Consider the following 20,317-nt stretch of genomic DNA (forward strand, 5'->3'; position numbering starts at 1 on the left):
TCACTATTTGCCAATGACATGATACTATACATAGAAAATCCTAAAGATGCCACCAGAAAACTATTAGAACTAATCAATGAATTTGGTAAGGTTGCAGGATACAAAATTAATGCACAGGAATCTCTGGCATTCCTATACACCAACAAAAAACCAGAAAGAGAAATTAAGGAAACACTCCCATTTACCACTGCAACAAAAAGAACAAAATACCTAGGAATAAACCTGCCTAAGGAGGTGAAAGACTTGTACTCAGAAAACTATAAAACACTGATGAAAGAAATCAAAGATAACACAAACAGATGGAGAAACATACCATGTTCTGGATTGGAACAATCAATATTGTGAAAATGACTATACTACCCAAAGCAATCTACAGTTTCAATGCAATTACTATCAAACTACCACTGGCATTCTTCACAGAATTAGAAGAAAAAATCTTACAATTCATATGGAAACACAAAAGACCCCGAATAGCCAGAGCAATCTTGAGAAAGAAAAGTTGAGTTGGAGGAATCAGGCTCCCCGACCTCAAACTATACCACAAAGCTACAATAATCTAGACAGTATGGTACTGGCACAAAAACAGAAATATAGATTAATGGAACAGGATAGAATGCCCAGAGATAAACCCACGCACATATGGGCACCTAATTTACGACAAGGCAGGCAAGAACATACAATGGAGAAAAGACAGCCTCTTCAGTAAGTGGTGCTGGGAAAACTGGACAGCTACATGTAAAAGAAGGAAATTAGAACACTCCCTAACACCAAACACAAAAATAAACTCAAAATGGATTAGAGACTTAAATGTAAGACCAGACACTATAAAACTTTTATAGGAAAAACACTCTTTGACATAAACCACAGCAAGATTTTTGACCCACCTCCTAGAGTAACAGAAATAAAAACAAAAATAAACAAATGGGACTTAATTAAACTTAAAAGCTTTTGAACAGCAAAGGAAACCATAAACAAGACAAAAAGACAACTTTCAGAATAGGAGAAAATATTTGCAAATGAAACAACAGACACAGGATTAATCTCCAAAATATACAAATAGCTCATGGAGCTCAATATCAAAAAAACAATCCAGTTATAAAATGGGTAAAAGACCTAAATAGACATTTCACCAAGGAAGACATACAGATAGCCAAGAGGCACATGAAAAGATGCTCAACATCACTAATTATTAGATAAATGCAAATCAAAACTAAAATGAGGTATCACCTCTCACCAGTCATAATGGCCATTATCAAAAAAAGCTAGAAACAATAAATGCTGGAAAGGGTGTGGTGAAAAGGGAACCCTCCTACACTGTTGATGGGAATGTAAATTGATACAACCACTATGGGAAACAGTATGGAGGGTCCTTAGAAAACTAAAAATAGAACTACCATATGACCCAGCAATCCCACTAATGGGCATATACCGTAAGAAAACCATAATTCAAAAAGAGACATGCACCACAATGTTCACTGCAGCACTATTTACAATAGCCAGGACATGGAACCAACTTAAACATCCATCGACAGATGAATAGATAAAGAAAATGTGGCACATATATACAATGGAATATTACTCCATAAAAAGAAACGAAATTTGAGTTATTTGTAGTGAGGTGGATGGACCCAGAGTCTGTCATACAGAGTGAAGTAAGTGAGAAAGAGAAAAACAAATACTGTATGCTAACACATATACATGGAATCAAAAAAAACAAAAAAGGTACTGATGAACCTAGCTGCAGGGCAGGAATAAAGAGGTAGACATAGAGAATGGACTTGATGACATGGGGTCGGAGGGTGAAGCTGGGGCTAAGTGAGAGTAGCATCAACATATATACACTACCGAATGTAAAATAGTTAGCTGGTGGGAAGCAACAGCATAGCACAGGGAGATTGGCTTGGTGCTTTGCCATGACCGAGAGGGATGGGATAGGGAGGATGGGAGGGAGACTCAAGAGGGAGGGGATATGGGGACATGTGTATGCATATGGCTGATTTGCTTTGTTGTGCAGAAGAAACTAACACACTATTGTGAAGCAATTATACTCCAATGAAGATTTAAAAAAAAGAACATTATATATTCGTGAAAGTCAAAATGAATAAACAGAAAATCTCACAAGAAAAATGAAAACTATATTTAAAAAATAAAAATTCTAGGTCAGTTGAAAAATATTTTTTAAAAAATTAAAACTCACTGAATGTGATTAACAGCTTACTGGAAATAACAGAAAAAGGAACTAGTGAACTTAAATGAACATGCATTACCCGATATGAAACATAAAGAGATAAAACAAAGAAAAAAATGAGCAGAGCCTCAGTGACCTATGGCAGCGGTCCCCAACCTTTTTGGCACCAGAGACCAGTTTCATGGAAGACAATGTTTCCACAGACCAGGGGTAGGGGGAGCGGGGGTAGAGTTTGTTCAGGTGGTAATGTGAGTGATGGGGGGGATCATTCAGGCGGTAATGCGAGCAATGGGGAGCGGCAGATGAAGCTTCGCTCGCTCACCCACCAATCACCTCCTGCTGTGTGGCCTGGTTCTTAACAGGCTGAGGACCTTTACCAGGGGTTGGAGACCCCTGAACTATGGAATAATACCAAGTATCTAACATACAAGCAATCAGTGTCCCAGGGGACAAGAGAGAAAATGAGATAGAATATCTGAAGAGGATAATGACTTTAAAATTCCCAGCTTGATCTAAAAAATTAACTTACACATCCAAGCAGTTCAGCAAATCCCAAGCAAAACCACACCTAGGCAAATCCTAGTTATACTCCCAAAAACACAAAGAAAATCTTGAAAGCAACCAGAAGAACAAAAAACAAACAACAAAAACACAGAAACAACTATTTATTACAGTTGACAGCTAACTTCTCATAAACAAAGCAGGCCACAAGTGAACAACAGCTATAAAGTTCTGAATAAAAAAAAATCTTAAGCCAACAAAAGTCCTTCAAAAATGAGGGTGACTTAACACTTTCAGATAAAAATAAAAGCTGAGAGAAATCATCAACAGTAACTACAATAATGCCAATGAAAAGCTGAAGAGAAATGACAACAGATGGAAACAAGGATTTATAAGAAAAAATGAATAGCATCAAAAATGGTAAAATTGTGGACAAATGATTACATTTTTCCTTCCCTTCATTTCTTTAAACTGACTGTTTAATGCAGAAATTATAATGTTGTATTGTGGGGTTTAATAAAGTATGTAGACATAAAATATAGGCAACAACAGCACAAAGGAATAGTAAATGGGATGAGATTGTTGCAAAGTTCTTACAGTTTATGTAAAGAAGGACAGTATTAACTCCAAATAACTGTGATAAATGAAGGATGATATTATAATTTATGGAGTGAGCACTAAAAAATTAGAAATGAAAAGGCACAGCTAAAAATTAAGATGAAAATATTTGATTAATTCCAAAAAAGGAAAGAGGAACCTGGGGGGGGGAGTCAGGGGGAGGGGGGGAAAACAGCAAAACAACAGATCTAATCCCAACCATATCAATAATTATATTAAACATAAATGACTAAAAAATTCCATTAAAAGGCCAAGGTTGTCACATTGGATAAAAAAGCAATATTCAACTATATGCTGTAAGAGACTCACTTTAAATATAAAGACACAGAGGGTTTAAAATCAAAAGGATAAAAAAAATTGTTCAAACAGTAAACAAGTTGGTATGGTTATATTAGTATGAGACAAGGAAGATTTGGTGTAATCAGAAATTAGTATCACCTAGTAAAAGAGCTTTAAATGTCTGAAGTACAAACTGACAGAACTAAAGTAGGAAACAGATAAATCCACAATCGTGGTAGAAGACCCTCTCTCAGCAACAGAACTAGAAAAAGAATCAGTAAGAATATACATTGGAACAACTCTATGAGCTACCTTTCTAAAACATGCATGCAGAATTCTTTCAAGGGCATATTCACTAAAACATATATTTGGCCATAAATTATGCCTTAATTAATTTCAAAGACTGATAATTTACAAGTTTGTTCTCTGACCATAATGGAATTAAATTAGATGTCAGTACGGTATTTAGGGAAATCCTCAAATGTTTAGGAATTAGACACTATACTTTCAAATAACCCAAGGGTCAAAGAAAAAAAAATCATAGGAAAGATAGGGTACCATATTAGATGGTACATATTTAGAGGGAAATTTAGACCTTCAAATGTTTATGTCAGAGAAGAAAAGTATAAAATCAATTATGTTTCAACCTTAAAAACTAAAAGAAAAAAAAAACCCAAATAAGTAAAAGGAAAAAATTAAGGTCAGAAATCAGTAAAATTAAAAATAACTACAAAGGAAATTAACAAAGCTAAAAATTTGGCACTTTGAAAAGATTAATAAAATTGATGCAATCCCATCAAGAAAAATTATAAACTATCCAACACAAGAATGAAGATGGGAACCTCACTAAAGATCCTATAGACATCAAAAACATAATAAAGAAATATTATGAACAACTTTTTGTCAAAAAGTTCAAGAACTTATTTGAAATAGTCAAATTCCTTGAAAAACACAACTGAAAATAAGAAATAGTACATTTGAACAGCCTTATTTCTATTAAAAGAAAATGAATTAACACTCAAAAGCCTTCCCATAAAAAAAGTTCTACAGGTCCAGATGGCTTCATTGGTCAATTCTATCAAACCTTTAAGCACAATACCATTTTTCACAACCTCTTTCAGAAGACAGAGTAGGAGGAAACTCTTCCAACTCATGTTATGAGTCTATTAAGCCCTGATACAAAAAAACAGACAAGAATATTACAGGAATTATAAACCAGTATCTATCATGAACATAGGCACAAGAACTCGTGTGTGAATGTACACATACAAACAGGCACACACAAACGCATACATACACACACATATATGCAAATTAAATCCAACAGTAAATTAAAAGGAAAATACATCATGAATAAGTAGTGTTTGCTCTAAGAATGCAAGGTTAATTTAATATCCAAATATCAATCTATAAAATTCACAATAGCATAAAGAAAATATGCATTATTAACTCAATGTCAACACCCATTCATAATAAAAATTCTCAGCAAGCTATGAAAATGGAATTTAATCTGACAAAACTGCCTATTAAAAAAAACATACAGAAAACATATTTAATAATAAAATACTGAAAACATTCCCCTGAAGGCTGGAAACAAAGCAAGAATGTCCATCTTCATCGCTTCTATTCCTCATTCTTCTGGAAGTACTAGCCAGTTCATAAAGTTAAGAGGGTAAAAACACAAAGGTTGTATAGGAAGAAGCTAATCTCTCTATTCACTGATGATGTAACTGTGTACAAGGAAAATTCTAAGAAATCTATAAAACTAATAGAATAAGTGCAAGGTCACAGGAAGTACAAAAATCAATTGTACTTCTGTATATAAGCAGCAAACAACTTTAAATAAAATTGAAACTTTCATTAACAGCAGCATCAAAATAACATATAATACTTATGAATAAGTTTGAACCAAAAAAGTGCTGGATCTCTACAATGAAAGCTACAAAATATTGCTGAACCAAAGAAAACCTAAATACATGGTGAGAGACAGCGTTCACGTACTGGAAAACTCAATGTTATTAAGATAATTCTCTCCCTAATTGATCTACAGGTTTAACTCAATCCCAACTAAAATCACACCAAATATTGTTTTCAAGACACTGACACCTTCTTCTAAAATCTATGTAGAAATGCAAGGACCTAGAATAGACAAACCAATTTTGAAAAAGAACAAAGTTGAAGGATTTATATTACCTGATTTCAAGACTTATTATAAAAAACTGTAATAATCAGGATGGTGTAGTAATGGAATAGGAAAAGTAAATAGATCATTGGAACAAAATAGGCATGTGTATATGGCCAACTGATTTTTCACAAAGGCACCAAGACAACTTTACAACAAATGGTGCTAGAACAACTAAATATCAGTACAGAAAAAAGTGAACCTCAAGCCTCACCTCACACACCAACATGATTTCAGGATGAATCACAGATTTAAACACAAAGCTAAAACTATAAAGCTTCTAGAAAAAGACATAGGAGTATCTTTGTGCTCCTGAGGTAGGCAAAGCTTCTTAGAAACCAAAAAATACTAAACATTAAAAAAAAAACCCTTTGGTATATTAGCAAAATTTAAAACTTCTGCTTATCAGAAGACAAGCCACAGACTAAGAGAAACATTTATAATACATATACTGACAGAAGACTTCAGTCAGGATACATCAAGATTGCCTACAAATCAAAAACAAAAAGCCCAATCTTTAAAAATGTGCAAAAGAAATGAACACTCACACCACAAAATTATATACAACAAGTTCATGAAAAGATGATCAACATTAGTCCTCAGGAAATGTAAATTAAAACCATAATGAGATAGCATTTCACACCTACTTGGGTCGTTAAAATTAAGAAGACTGACAATACTAAAGGTTGGCAGGTATGTGGAGCAACCACAACTCTCACACGCTGCTAAGTGAATGTAAAATGGTACAACCACCACTCTGGAAAGTTGTTAGGCAGTATTATCAAGTTAAACATATACTTGCCATATCAGCCAGCAATTCCACTCCTGGATATGAACCCAAAAATATGACAACTGATGTCCATACACACTTTTACACAAAAGTTCATAGTAGCTTCATTCATAATACCCCAAAACGTTTTGAAAACTACCCAGATGTCCATCAACAGGACAATCTGGTATATTCACATAATTCACATAATGAAACATTACTCAGTATTTTTTAAATGAATTAACAGCACGTGCATCAACATGGCTGAATCTCAAAAACATTGTTAAGCGAAAGCCAGATAAAAATGAGTACATAGGGACTTCCCTGGTGGTGCAGTAGTTAAGAATCCGCCTGCCAATGCAGGGGACGCGGGTTCCATCCCTGGTCCGGGAAGATCCCACATGCCGCGGAGCAACTAAGCCTGTGCGCCACAGCTACTGAGCCTGCGCTCTAGAGCCCATGAGCCACAACTACTGAGCCCGTGTGCCACAACGACTGAAGCCCGCGCGCCTAGAGCCCATGCTCCGCAACAAGAGAAGCCACCGCAATGAGAAGCCCGTGCACCACAACGAAGAGCAGCCCCCGCTCACCGCAACTAGAGAAAGCCTGTGCACAGCAACAAAGACCCAACACAGCAAAAAATAAATAAATAATTTTTTAAGTAAGTATATATTATTCCTTTTATATAATAAAACTTCAAAAACAGGCAAAAGTGTTCTATGATGATGTAGCTGTTACAGTGCAAGGGTATGTAGCTGTTACAGTGCAAGGGTGTTGGTGATTATGAGGGGATACAAGGGAACTTCTGGAGTAAGGAAAATGTTCTACATCTAGATTGGAGTTTTGGTTACAAAGGTCTATATATATGTCCAACTCATTTTTTTTTAACCACAGATCTGTGGTTTCACTGTATATAAATTTTACTTCAATAAAAACAAAAAGCACCTCACCACTCACAGACAAATCTTGTCTCATTATTCACAACCACAACCATATCATAAACTACCGTTCAAGACGAGGTTCAGGATCAGTGAGGTTTTAGCACAAAGATTAAACATGGGCTCTCACCGTGCAAATCCTTGTGGCAGTTCTCCAAGGCCGTAGAGTGGATAAAGGTATGGGCTTTTGCCATATCTTGCCAAAGACTCACTGTAAAGTTTAATCCTATTAATGGTTTCACAACATGGTTGATCTAAATAGCTAGACAAAAGGAAATGACCATTAGAAAAGGGCTTTGGTTTGCATTCTTATATTCAATTTAAAATCTTTTTCTGAATGGATTTTAATTCAACATCTCCATATTTTATTTAAAAGGCTCTAACTCTAATATGCAGTTAGAACTTCTTCTTTAGTAGTATAATAGAGCTATATATTTGTTTTGTTAGAATTTCCACTCTGCAGAATTGGGAAATTCAGTGAAGAATTCCAAGAAAAATGTAAATCTAAAAACCAAAAAACTTACTCATCAGTTCTGTAAAGTGCCAGGGCATGACCAGTAAAATCTATAACATCTTGGCCCAGGTCAAATTTCTTATACACCTCTCGCATTGCCGTCTTCTTAGGATCAATGCCCTCAAAAGTTCTAGGATCACTCTCATCAAAGTTGGCAACATACACCAGGAATTTTCTGAATCGACGTTTTTCAAACAGCCCCATTAGGCCTAAAAAATAATTTTTCAAAAAGCACACACTCACAATAGGACACTGAGGAAAAGAAAATGTGAAAATAAAGTTTAAATATTTTATGTTATCTGAGGCTCTTCTAAGGCAATGTGCAATTTAAAATATGGGAGTTTGGACATTGCTTTAAAATAAACTGACAGTTTCATAACACTTTAAAATAAACTGTCATAATTACAATAGATCAGCTATTAAGCCTTCAATTTTACACAATTACAAGTAATTATAACCAGTAATTAATTAAATGCAATATGTATAATTATACCTCTTATTAGGTACAAGATAAATAAGACTTTGAAAAACTATTATTCATGAAGGCATCTATCTGAAAGTTTTTTTGACAACTCTGATCTGTACTCCAGCAACTGCCTAAAATTCTCAATGCACTTCATTCTTTTTTCTTTTTCTGTATGCTAAGATACACTCTGGTATTTAATGGAAAAGCAGCTTAGATACCAAGAACAATCTCTGACCTCAAAGAAATTTAGATGCTGATTATGCTGCCAGTCACTTTAATGAAGTCCTAGATAAGCAGTTCACTGCTTTTTACACTAAAAAGTAGATCAGGAGAAAGCTATGAACTACCACCTAAGAAACCCTCAGTTCTTCCTACTAGTCAGGATCCCTACTACCGTAGATTGCTGGTAGAAAGACAAGGTCAAAGGAAAAGAAAAATTTCTGGTTCCATCTCCGTCTTCCCCTTTCTTAAACCATACGGCTACTTTAAAAACAACTATAGCTTTAAAAATAAACGCTTAACCATTTCTTTTATATCTGTTGACAGCTGAATATTGTGATAATTTAAACATTATTTCCCCCAAGACTATAGCTGAAATCAACAAAACTGAAAATTAAAATGATCATGAGGCTATCATGACAGCTGACTACATTTAACTTTTTAAATTAATATTTACAACCTAGCTTTAAAAAAATGGACAGACTGCATACACAGTAAAAGCATAAGGCTAAAAAGAAATATTCTATTACCACGCAGCCCCCTACTTAAGACACAAGTGTAGTTTCAGGGGAAGGTGTAAAACAGCCAAAGGAAACATGAGTCACCACTGCAACGCACTTACAACTTGGGGGTCAATCTGGTGGACACTGCCTGTTGGAACCTAAAGCTCTTACCAACAGTTTATTGTTGAGTTATCGCATAACTTCTCTTAAAATAAAAATGAAAATCTACTATGTATTCTTAAATTCCCCACTCTTTCCCTCTTTTCATCTCCCTCCCTCCTCCAAGCCTTGAGCCTGACAGGGACACTCTCCCAGCGCAGTGGACTCCTGTCTCCCAGCACAGAGGAGATGCTCTAAGCTGCTCCTCCATCCCTTTATGTCAGAACCAGATACCAGTGCAATTACCAACATGTGAGAGACCCGGTGCTCATTCTGAAAAAGTCCTAATTTAACAAATTCAAATATTATTCCCTACCACGTAATTTTTATAACAGCTACTTCTATATGACGATGCCTTCCCTGGTCACCCTATTTAAACTAGTAGCCCCACCCTCACTCCCTCCTTTCATCTCCATATCCATCTGATACGTTTTTATATCAGATTATATCACCATCTGAAATGCTTCTCCTTATTTATCTATAGCCAGTCTCCCACTAATGGAAGCTCCAAAAGGGAAAGCATTTTTGTTTACTTTTTTCCTTCTGTTGCACCCTCCCTACCCCCAAACCTAGAAGGGTACCTGGCATATAGCAAGTGCTCAATAAATATTCAATCCATATAATTAACATCTGATGGGACTGAATATAAAAGAAGTTGACTTATTCATATACTGGACATACAATATATAAATAAAATACTCAAATTATATGATAAAAGGACTAGAAAATATCTTTTTCACAATTAGTCCATTGAGTTGTACCTTCACTCATTTCAAATGGTTTTACTTTTCCTTCATTCACTTGCACACTGAGGGTTATTTACCAAAAAAGACACTTATGTCAAGACTTTTAAAACAGAATAAAGCTACAAAATCCAGAGCAGTTTCAATAAGAGAACAGAAAAAAGCGTTCCAATTAACTAACAGGCATAAGATTTGACAAGTGAATTAAAAAATAGAAAAATCAGAGTAGAATTAACGTCACAAGAAAAGCACTAAAACATGGCACACAACATGTCATTCCAACAGTGGACCTAAGCAGCCTCACCCCAGTTCACAGCTGGGCTTTGCAGCAGGCACACCAACTCCTGACAGCCACAAGCCCTGAGATGTCAAAGGTGCTCCCGACAAACAGATGCCTCACAGCGGTAAGAGTGAGAACAAACAAGCAAGCTAAAGATTCAACCGAGGATACAAGATTTTGCTGGGCACGTTTCAAAGCTATTCATGAAAATGTCTCAAACTTCTCTGAACATAGTATCTGTGTTCAACATTACTCTAGAGGCCAAATATACTCCTCATTTATTTGACTAAAATAACATGTGACCAATAAACAAATATTTATTGGAACCTTGAGGTTTTAGCTGGCATCATGACCTACCACAAGAACCAACAGTATATACAGCTCCTAAAAAAGCCAATGTAAACTTAGGCTACATTAATAGAAATATATTGTCCTAGGAAAGTAAAAGTCCCAAGGACACTGAGTGGGCAGACAACACTTGGAGTATCAGGTCTGGTCTGGCTCTAATTCTATTATATATAAGATAATCTTGGCAAATCAGAGAATTTCCAAAGAAAAGTGGCCAAGGGACCTAGACAGCATATTATATGAGAAACAACCACATGAACTGGAAATATGTAGCACGGAGAAAAAAGGAATTCCAGTGTACGTGACAGTTGTTAAAATATCTGAGAAGCTACGTTTATATACTAGATAGTTCAGAGGTTAAGAGTGTGGGGTTCTTGAGTCTGACAAATCTGGCTTCAAACTAGTTTTACTAGTCATGAACTATGCTGCTTTGGGCTCTTTCACACCTGTATACCTTGGTGTTCCCATCTGTCAATATAGATAATAGCACCACGTCTCAGAGGGTTGTAGTGAAGGACTATATAAAATAAACTTCGACTATACACATTAAATAATTAGTATATAAATGCCTGCACAAAATGTTAAAAAATGTTAGCTATTATTAAAAGCATAAAATAATTTGTTTTTATTTATCTTTCTTTTGAACTTCCCACCCTCTACACTTTTCCTACCCCATTCATTCATTCTGCCTAGAATTGTCTTGCCTGCCAGTCCAAATTCAAAATCCTATCCATTAATATAAAAATAGTTGCTGATAAGGTAGTGATTGGTAAAAATTCATGAAACTGTATACTAAAATAGGTAAATCCTAGTATATGTAAATTAAACCTCAATAAATCTAACCTTAAGAAATACATACATTAATATATTTGCTTATTTTTGCAAAAAGAAACATAAGGAGGGTAAATCAGAAATAAGTAAAAATGATCACCTATCAGGGTGGAAAGAATGGAGTGGCAAAGATAAGATTCTAAATATATCTTTTAATATAATTTTGACTTTCAAGCCATGTAAATGTTTTACATATTTGAAAATACTAAATCAAAAACAGAAACATAAAACTGTTAAGTCCTTCAATTTTTATTAAATGAAGGAAGTGGCTGAAGCTATTAATATAGATAAGAGCTCAAAGAGAGAATAAAAATTTTAAATTACAAAACCACAAACTTTGTTTAAGAGTTCTACTCAAACTGCTGAACTCTTATTTCTATGAAAACACTTTATTTAAATTAGATGCACTGTCACTGAAAAGACTTTAAATGATTTCTAACCCATGATCACACCATGGACTCCCCTCCATTCATTCAGAAGCCATCCCTTCCCTTACCCAACTGTCACTCCCAACCTGGCTGCAATTACTAGTGCTATTTTTTACTTTCTGGTTTTAGTGTTTTTCAACGTTTTATGCCCAATATTTTCTCCCCTAATAGCAAGAAGTAAATAAATGGAGTTAGAAAAACTGCCAAAATAACTTAAAACTAGGTTTTTGTTTTCGTTTTTTTGCGGTACGCGGGCCTCTCACTGTTGTGGCCTCTCCCGTTGCGGAGCACAGGCTCCGGACGCGCAGGCTCAGCGGCCATGGCTCACGGGCCCAGCTGCTCCGCAGCATGTGGGATCTTCCCGGACTGGGGCACGAACCCGTGTCCCCTGCATCGGCAGGCGGACTTCTCAACCACTGCGCCACCAGGGAAGCCCTTAAACTAGGTTTTTAGGTGAGAAATTTTTTTTTTTTTTGGGGGGGCTGCATTGGGTCTTCATTGTTGTGCACGGGCTTTCTCTAGTTATGGCGAGCGGGGGCTACTCTTTGTTGCGGTGAGTGGGCTTCTCATTGCGGTGGCTTCTCTTGCTGCGGAGCACAGGCTCTAGGCGTGTGGGCTTCAGTAGTTGTGGCTCATGGGCTTCAGCAGTTGTGGCTCATGGGCTCTAGAGCGCAGGCTCAGTAGCTGTGATGCATGGGCTTAGTTGCTCCGCGGCATGTGGGATCTTCCTGGACCAGGGCTCGAACCTGTGTCCCCTGCATTGGCAGGCAGATTCTTAACCGCTGTGCCACCAGGGACGACCCCTAGGTGAGAAATCTTTTCCAATCTTAATGCCAAAATAATTACTGGAGAATTTACTGACACTCTTCCTATTCTCCCAATGCAAACCTTTCCCTCCTCTGAACTCCTACAGCACCTACAAAACTTATCTACCCTTTAGATATACAAATTTATCCTTCCTTAAACTGCTCTGCATGGCAACAAAAACACCTTAAAGGATGGAAGGTTTTTTCTCAGGGTGTTTGCTATTTAAAAGACTCAGAATAAAAAATGTTAAGCAGAAATCTTTGATGAGCCAGTAGAGGAAATAATTTGGGGCAGAAAACAAAATCACTCCATATTTACTGGGAATACCTAGAAACAGAGATGGTGGATAATGACACCAGCACCACTTAGAGGATGAGTTCCACCAGAACAGCATGTTGGATAGAGTAGCAAAGGAGGTCAGCGTAGATGGGTGATGAAGTACACGGACTGTGCAGCAATCCCACCAGGGTTTCAATGCCATCCTGCCACTCATTACCTATGTGATTTTGGGCCCGAGTTTCCTCATCTATAAAATGGAAACCCTACCTCACAAAGGGCTTCACAAGTCAAGTAAGAAAGCAAATGTGAAGTGTCTCTCACAGAGCCTAGCACAGGAAACAGTCCAAGAGACAGTGACTCTCACGAATTATTAATCTGAAAAGAGTATACTAGACCTAGGAAGGCTCAGCTTCACCAGCAACAGGCTCCATGAGATAAAACCTCTCCAGGCTTCGGAAGGGCAGGAATTTCTGAACATCTTGTTTACTGAAGTACTCTCAACTGCCTACAACAGTGTCTGGCACATAACAGACACCCAATAAATCTTTGTTGACTGGACGAATGGATGGATGACTAATGCAGGGGACCTTAAATTTTATCTCTAAGATCCCTTTATGTTATAAAATCTTAATATTCTGAGAAAATAAAATAGAATTACTTACTAGATGCCAGGGCTTCTGCTTCAGTGGAAGGAACCTTGTAGATTTTTCCTCCCTTATAAACAAAGCTCCCTTCAGTCACTTTGAAATCCAGATAGCGAGTGACCTCTGTAAAAAGCAGCATCTTAACCAGCTGACCTGTAAGAGTCACATAATTCAAACTGTTACTTAAATCTTACTACTTTCAAAAATCAGCAGAAATAAAAGTACATTTACTAATACTAATGGCTTTCCAATTTTTTCTTAACACCATCCAGTAACTCCTAGAAAAGTCTCCAAAGCCATATTTTAAATAGGACAATCAGAATGCAGACCTATTGCTTAGCATATTTAGACTTTTTTTAAATGTTACAACTTCAAGGTTAATAACTTCAACATGCTTTTGTAAAAGTTATACAATAATTATTAGAAGTATGAGGTTTCGAATTATAGTACAACTGCAGGTGTGTTTGGGTTTCTTTAAAGTTCCTACTGTATTTTAAAGAGAGACAACTCATAGGCAAAATTTTCCAGGAATTTGTGCTTTTCAGTTTCTAAGTTAATTTATATTTATTAAAATGAATACTAGTTTTGGGTCAAGAAAAAGCTAGGATAAACCAAAGAAATTCTGGTATACTAAAAATTGTAAACTTCTTTGAGAAACCAAAAAAATTATTTTAAAGCTCATTTGAAAGGATAAACATACAAGGACATTCAAAAAAAATTCTTTTTGAGAACAAGAAATAGGGTAATGAGGAGACCTTTATGCAGCCAAATGTTTCAGTATACTGTACATTAACTAGTCCATAATCAGTGAAAAATAGAGACCCATGTAAAAGAATTTAATATATGATGAAAGTTTTCTAATCAAAGTGGAAAAGATAAATGATGTTGAGGAACAACTGATTAGCCATTTTGAAGAAATAAATTTCTATCTCTACTTCTCAAACAACAAGGTAATAAAATAAATTTATTCATGTTAAGACAGATGAACCTTGGGAGATTGGGATTGACAGAAACACACTACTATATATAAAATAGAACTAATAAGGACCTACTCTATAGCACAGGGAGCTCTACTCAATACTCTGTAATGGCCTATATGGGAAAAGAATCTAAAAAAGTGATATATGTGTATTTATAACTAATTCACTTTGCTGTACACCTGAAACTAACACAACATTGTAAATCTACTCCAATACAATTTTTTTTTAAAAATAAAATAAAATTGTGACATATTTTCATAGTTCTATGAAGGAATAAGATAGATGCTGACATAAAAACACAAAACAAAACAGATGAACTTATTTATACAGTGAAAAAAATGAAACCATAATACCATTAAAAGCAGATATTAGTATTTTTATAAACTTGAGGTAGAGAGAAAAATTTTAAACATACTTCCAAATCAAAACCAATAAAAGAAAGCTCAACCAATGACTGTGTGAAAAATAAAAGCTTTTGTACAGAAAAAAAAAAACCACAGGAGTTATATATAATGCCAATCACAAACTGGAAAAGATATTTTCAACATACTTCAAAAGGGCATTTAACAGCTGTTATAATAAGCTCTTTTATATCAATAAGGAAAAACACAAAACGTCAATAGAAAAATGTGCAAAGTGAAAGGCTGGCCAGTTCATTAAAGAACATGAAAGCCGGGCTTCCCTGGTGGTGCAGTGGTTGAGAGTCCGCCTGCCGATGCAGGCGACGCGGGTTCGTGCCCCGGTCCGGGAAGATCCCACATGCCGCAGAGCGGCTAGGCTTGTGAGCCATGGCTGCTCAGCCTGCGCATCCGGAGCCTGTGCTCCGCAACAGGAGAGGCCACAACAGTGAGAGGCCCGCGTCCAGCAAAAAAAAAAAAAAGAACATGAAAGCCAGTAACTCTAGAAATCATTTCACCCTCTAGTAAGTAGACATATTTTAAAAATCCACTATTTTGTCTTCTAGTATGACAAAATCACAAAAACTAAAATGAGTAATATCTGGGAGTGGTAAAGGTACTGGGAAAGGGGCAGCCTCAGTCTACTGGTGAAGTAAAATTTGGCAATATAAAGGAAAAAGCCTTAAAAAATTACTGCCTTTAGGGACTTCCCTGGAGGCACAGTGGATAAGACTCCGTGTTCCCAAAGCAGGGTGGTCAGGTTCGATCCCTGGTCAGGGAACTAGATCCCACACGCATTTCGCAACTAAGAGTTCACATGCCACAACTAAGGAGCTCATGAATGAAACTAAGGAGCCCACCTGCCACAACTAACACCCGACACAACCAAATAAATATTTTTAAAGAAAGAAAGAAAATTACTGCCTTTATCCCCATACTACACTTCCAGGAGTATACAATGAGATTTATCATCCCCTCCAGCCCCTGGTTCCATCCCTCCCTCTCTCTTTTAAATGTTCACAGTATACTGACTGAAAAACATGTTAACTGGGAAGAGGTGGGGGGGAAACTGGCAGGTGATACACCAGAATATTAACCGTGATTCTAAACAATAAGATTCTGGTTATGAAAATTTTATTTCCTTTCTGCTTATCTGTGTTTTCTAATTTTAATTAAATAATTTTACTATTTATATAATAAAAATTTTGTGTTTACAATTAACCTCAAGATAATTCAGTTATTTAACTTCAAATTTCAGGGAAAATTCCAATAGGATCTTTCCACTGAACATATTCCCAAATTACAGAACATAAATTCAAAAAAGGGGGAAAGGGTGGTACATACTTTATTTCATGGGACATAAACAATTTAGTTTTTCAACGTCATCTCAGAAAAAGATGCTAAAAATCACAAGATGCAATTTAAAGATACTCCTCTAACTAAAAATATGAGAAAAAGAGTATATTTTAAATTTCTAGTTTGTGTTAAGGATTAGTTTATTAGTTTGCCTAGGGAAAAAAAAGTTTCAAAAAATTCAACAGCTAAAATTATAATGTTCTAAAATAATATACCCATTAAACCAGGAACTAAGAAAATACCGTGATGCGTTTTAAAAACAAAAATCTAATGAACATCCATTACTTATTCTATGCCAAGGCCCTTGAAAGGGTTATTTAACAACTCCCTCAATCCTCAGAACCACCCTATCACATTACTATTATTATCATCTCCATTTTACAGATAAGGAAATGAAGCTCAGACAGGTTTTGTAGGTGGTCTGGGGTCGCCCAGATAAAGACATTTTGTGAAGTTCTCTCACCGTATGTCACCTTTTTCTGACATTAAAGAGCCTGCAATGGACTGTTAAGGCAGTGCTTCTCTAAGGTCATTCTGCTTAGGAATTGCCCGGGGCTCTTATTAAAATACAAATTTTGCTTGGGTAGTTGTAGGTAGCGTCCAAGATTCTGCATTTCCAACCAGCTCCAAGTGCCCCTTAGTCCATGGACTGAACTTTGCAAAGTCTTAAGGCATTACTTTCCTCCGTTTTCTCGCCTCTTCCACCTCCTTCTCTCTGCCTTGGCCTTATTTCCTTTTCTACTCCCTGCCTTCATATACCTTTAAAAAATTTCCTAACAGAAATGACCCACAAGTGTGAACCAGTAATATTAGTGATTCTCAAAAGGATGTACAGAAATAAATCCACTCAGCTGTCTTAAAGTTTCATGTATATTGAACAGTGTCAGATCATTCAGACTTCACTGAGCTCTTTGGTGTTACCTAGGGACTTCACATTATTTTTAAAGCACACAAAAGACCTCCCCCCACAAAAAAAAAGAAAAGAAAAAGCCCACTAGAGCATACTGAATCCAGTTTCTTCTTACTCTTCGTGCTCCGTGAGGCAAAGTGAATCATCAGGTGATCTCTAAGTACCCCCAGTGCATGAGCCCTCTGTTCTGTGATATGAACCCTGCTGAAAGCCATGGTCGCCGACCAGGAGGGTGGATCCACTCTACCACTGCAGTGTTCCTTGGAGCCACCTAAGGCCGTATTTATGACTTCATAGCTGCCATTTCTGCTGCATTACAGTGAGATGTGTCCATGTTTCTATTGATGAGTGAACCTCAAGAAGATCTTCTGACTGGCATACATTTGAGAGCAGCCACAAAGACGTTATTAGTATTTATTTACCAAAAGTTAAGATTTGAGATTGGAATTCTGCGCACACCAAAATTATTGCCTTTGTAGGAATTTTTCTTTTAATATAACTTGATTATGATAATTATTTGAAAAAAGTCACACTTTTTATACTACTGCAATGCCATTAACACATTATGCAATCATTTGTTTTCAGTTCCCTTTTATTCTTTGTCAGGTGCCCCAGCTGTTCCATGGGAGTTGATGAACAGAAGACACTGTCCTGGGAAATGTCTGTTCCACCCAGTTCCATGTGTAGTGAGGAAAGTATACACAGTGTGTGGATCAGTTCCTTAACTGAGTTAAGGGACCTACCTGGAATATGAGCATTTATGTCTCTCACTGTTCACTCACTCACATTTACTTGCTTACCGCCCCCCATCCCCCGCCCACCCACCTGCCTGTCCTTTTCTCTCTTATCTAGCCTAGCATGTTACAGACCAGTTTGCAAACTCATTTCCTACTGAGGCCAGGCAGGTAATAGAAACGAGCAAGGTGGACTGGGCTTAAGGGAAGGTAGGAAGTGGTGGAAGCTGAGGGGAACCTGAGAGCTCAGGAGGCCTTATCTAAGGGAGGAAGCTGCCAGTGAGTCCTTATCTTCCAGCATTTAAAGGGGATCTAGGTGGTTAAGAGAGTGGATCCTAAGAGATCTCATCACAAGAAAAAAAAACCATTTTTTTCTTTTTCTTTTTTGTATCTATATGAGATGATGGATTTTCACTAAATTTACTACGGTAATCTTCACAATATATGTAAGTCAAATCATTATGCCATATACCTTAAACTTATACAGTGCTGTATGTCAATTATATCTCAATAAAACGGAAGGAAAAAAGGAAAAAAATGAGAAAAAATTAATATGAAAAAATAATTGTGAAAGCTTACAAACTAGAAAAAAACATTAATATGGCTGTTTCTGAAGGCCCAGTTACCTAAGATTGTCACCAAAGTATCAAGAGGAAAGTCTGTTACAAATGCTTACAATTCTGATATTATGCCACAGCATAATTTTGTTTCTCCAAAACCAATTACTAAGAAGTCACCCCCTCTTCCCTCCATTCTTAACTTACCAACTCTAGATGCCTCTAATGGGCCCTATTACTCACCATACCGTTGCCATTCAACAGAATCCACTTCCACATAACTGGAGTAACACTCTCTGTCAACAGTTACTTTCTACTTTCAAATTGGATTCAATGTACTATCATAAGTTTAAGTTGGAATTCTTTACCATTCGCCATAAGGAACTTGGGAATTAAGTCAACATTCCAGTCTCTTCCTCTCCCCATTGATGCTGGTGGTGCTCCAGGTATTTTAAATCTTTTGTATAACTAAAACCAAAAGTAAACACACACATAATGTAACAAAATTTAACTTTCATTGCACAACTATTTTTTGATGAAGTGATTTTGGTATAACTAAATACCACCAACATGAGGTAAAGTACAAGTGCATTTCATTTTTAATCAGAACATGTAACACTATTCCAATACATATATAAATTAAACATATTACTCAACTCATGAATGCCAAAATAAATATTGCAGAGATGGTGTGTATTTGCTTTTAACTAGCAGGAATACAAAACAAACTATTTGTTATGATGTACTAGTTTTGCAGAAACATCCCTTACTATTTGTAGAAATCATTTACGTTCATTCTCTATTAAATAAAAAGCTAACAAAGGCTTAATTTTGCTTCTGTGGTTACATAGGGAGTTAAAAATAAATTTTGGATTATTCAAATCAGAAAAGACAATTAAAATTAGTTCCAGTTAATTTATAATTTACATGAGTTTGAGGCTCTAAAAAGCAGCTTGCAGCTTAAAATTTAATATTCATTCAAACTCATGAATTCTATTGCTAAGATGGAACAGAACAAGCAAAGGTGGTATATATTCACTCAATAAAAACCCCCAAGTTCTTGAGTACATTAAAAAAGAGTACACAACCCAGTCAAAAAATGGGCAAAAGATCTAAACAGACATTTCTACACAGACATATATATGGCCAAAAAACACATGAAAAAATGCTCAACATCACTAATTATTAGAGAAATGCAAATCACCTCACACCAGTAAGAATGGCCTTCATCAAAATGTCTACAAACAATAAACACTAGAGAGGGTGTGGAGAAAAGGGAACTCTCCTACACTGTTGGTGGGAATGTAAATTGGTGTAGCCACTATGGAGAACAGCATGGAGCTTCCTTAAAAACCTAAAAAGAGACCTACCATATAATCCAGCAATCCCACTCCTGGGCATATATGTGAAGAAAACCACAATTCAAAAAGATACATGCACCCCAATGTTCACTGCAGCACTATTTACAATAGCCAAGACATGGAAGCAACCTAAATGTCCATCAGCAGAGGAATGGATAAAGAAGATATGGTACATATATACAATGGAATATTACTCAGCCGTAAAACAGAATGAAGTAATGCCATTTGCAGCAACATGGGTGGACCTAGAGATTATCATACTAAGTGAAGTAAGTCAGTAGAGGAAGACAAATACCATATGATATCACTTACACGTGGAATCTAA

The 20,317-nt window shown here is 36.3% G+C and overlaps 1 protein-coding gene across 2 annotated transcripts in view; it reads right to left on the minus strand.

Moving 5' to 3' along the window:
- The window catches only part of GDI2 (GDP dissociation inhibitor 2), a 44,380-nt gene that overhangs the window by 10,135 nt on the left and 13,928 nt on the right, over window positions 1-20,317 (minus strand). For both annotated transcript variants that reach the window (XM_060159589.1, XM_060159598.1), the window contains exons 3-6: window positions 19,000-19,099; window positions 13,715-13,849; window positions 8,000-8,198; window positions 7,606-7,737 (exon numbers count right to left, since the gene is read on the minus strand). In XM_060159589.1, the coding sequence (XP_060015572.1) occupies window positions 7,606-7,737; window positions 8,000-8,198; window positions 13,715-13,849; window positions 19,000-19,099 (566 nt within the window). The remainder of the gene's footprint in view (window positions 1-7,605; window positions 7,738-7,999; window positions 8,199-13,714; window positions 13,850-18,999; window positions 19,100-20,317) is intronic.

Source organism: Lagenorhynchus albirostris, chromosome 1, assembly GCF_949774975.1.
Source record: "Lagenorhynchus albirostris chromosome 1, mLagAlb1.1, whole genome shotgun sequence".
In the NCBI taxonomy this organism is placed as follows: domain Eukaryota; kingdom Metazoa; phylum Chordata; class Mammalia; order Artiodactyla; family Delphinidae; genus Lagenorhynchus; species Lagenorhynchus albirostris.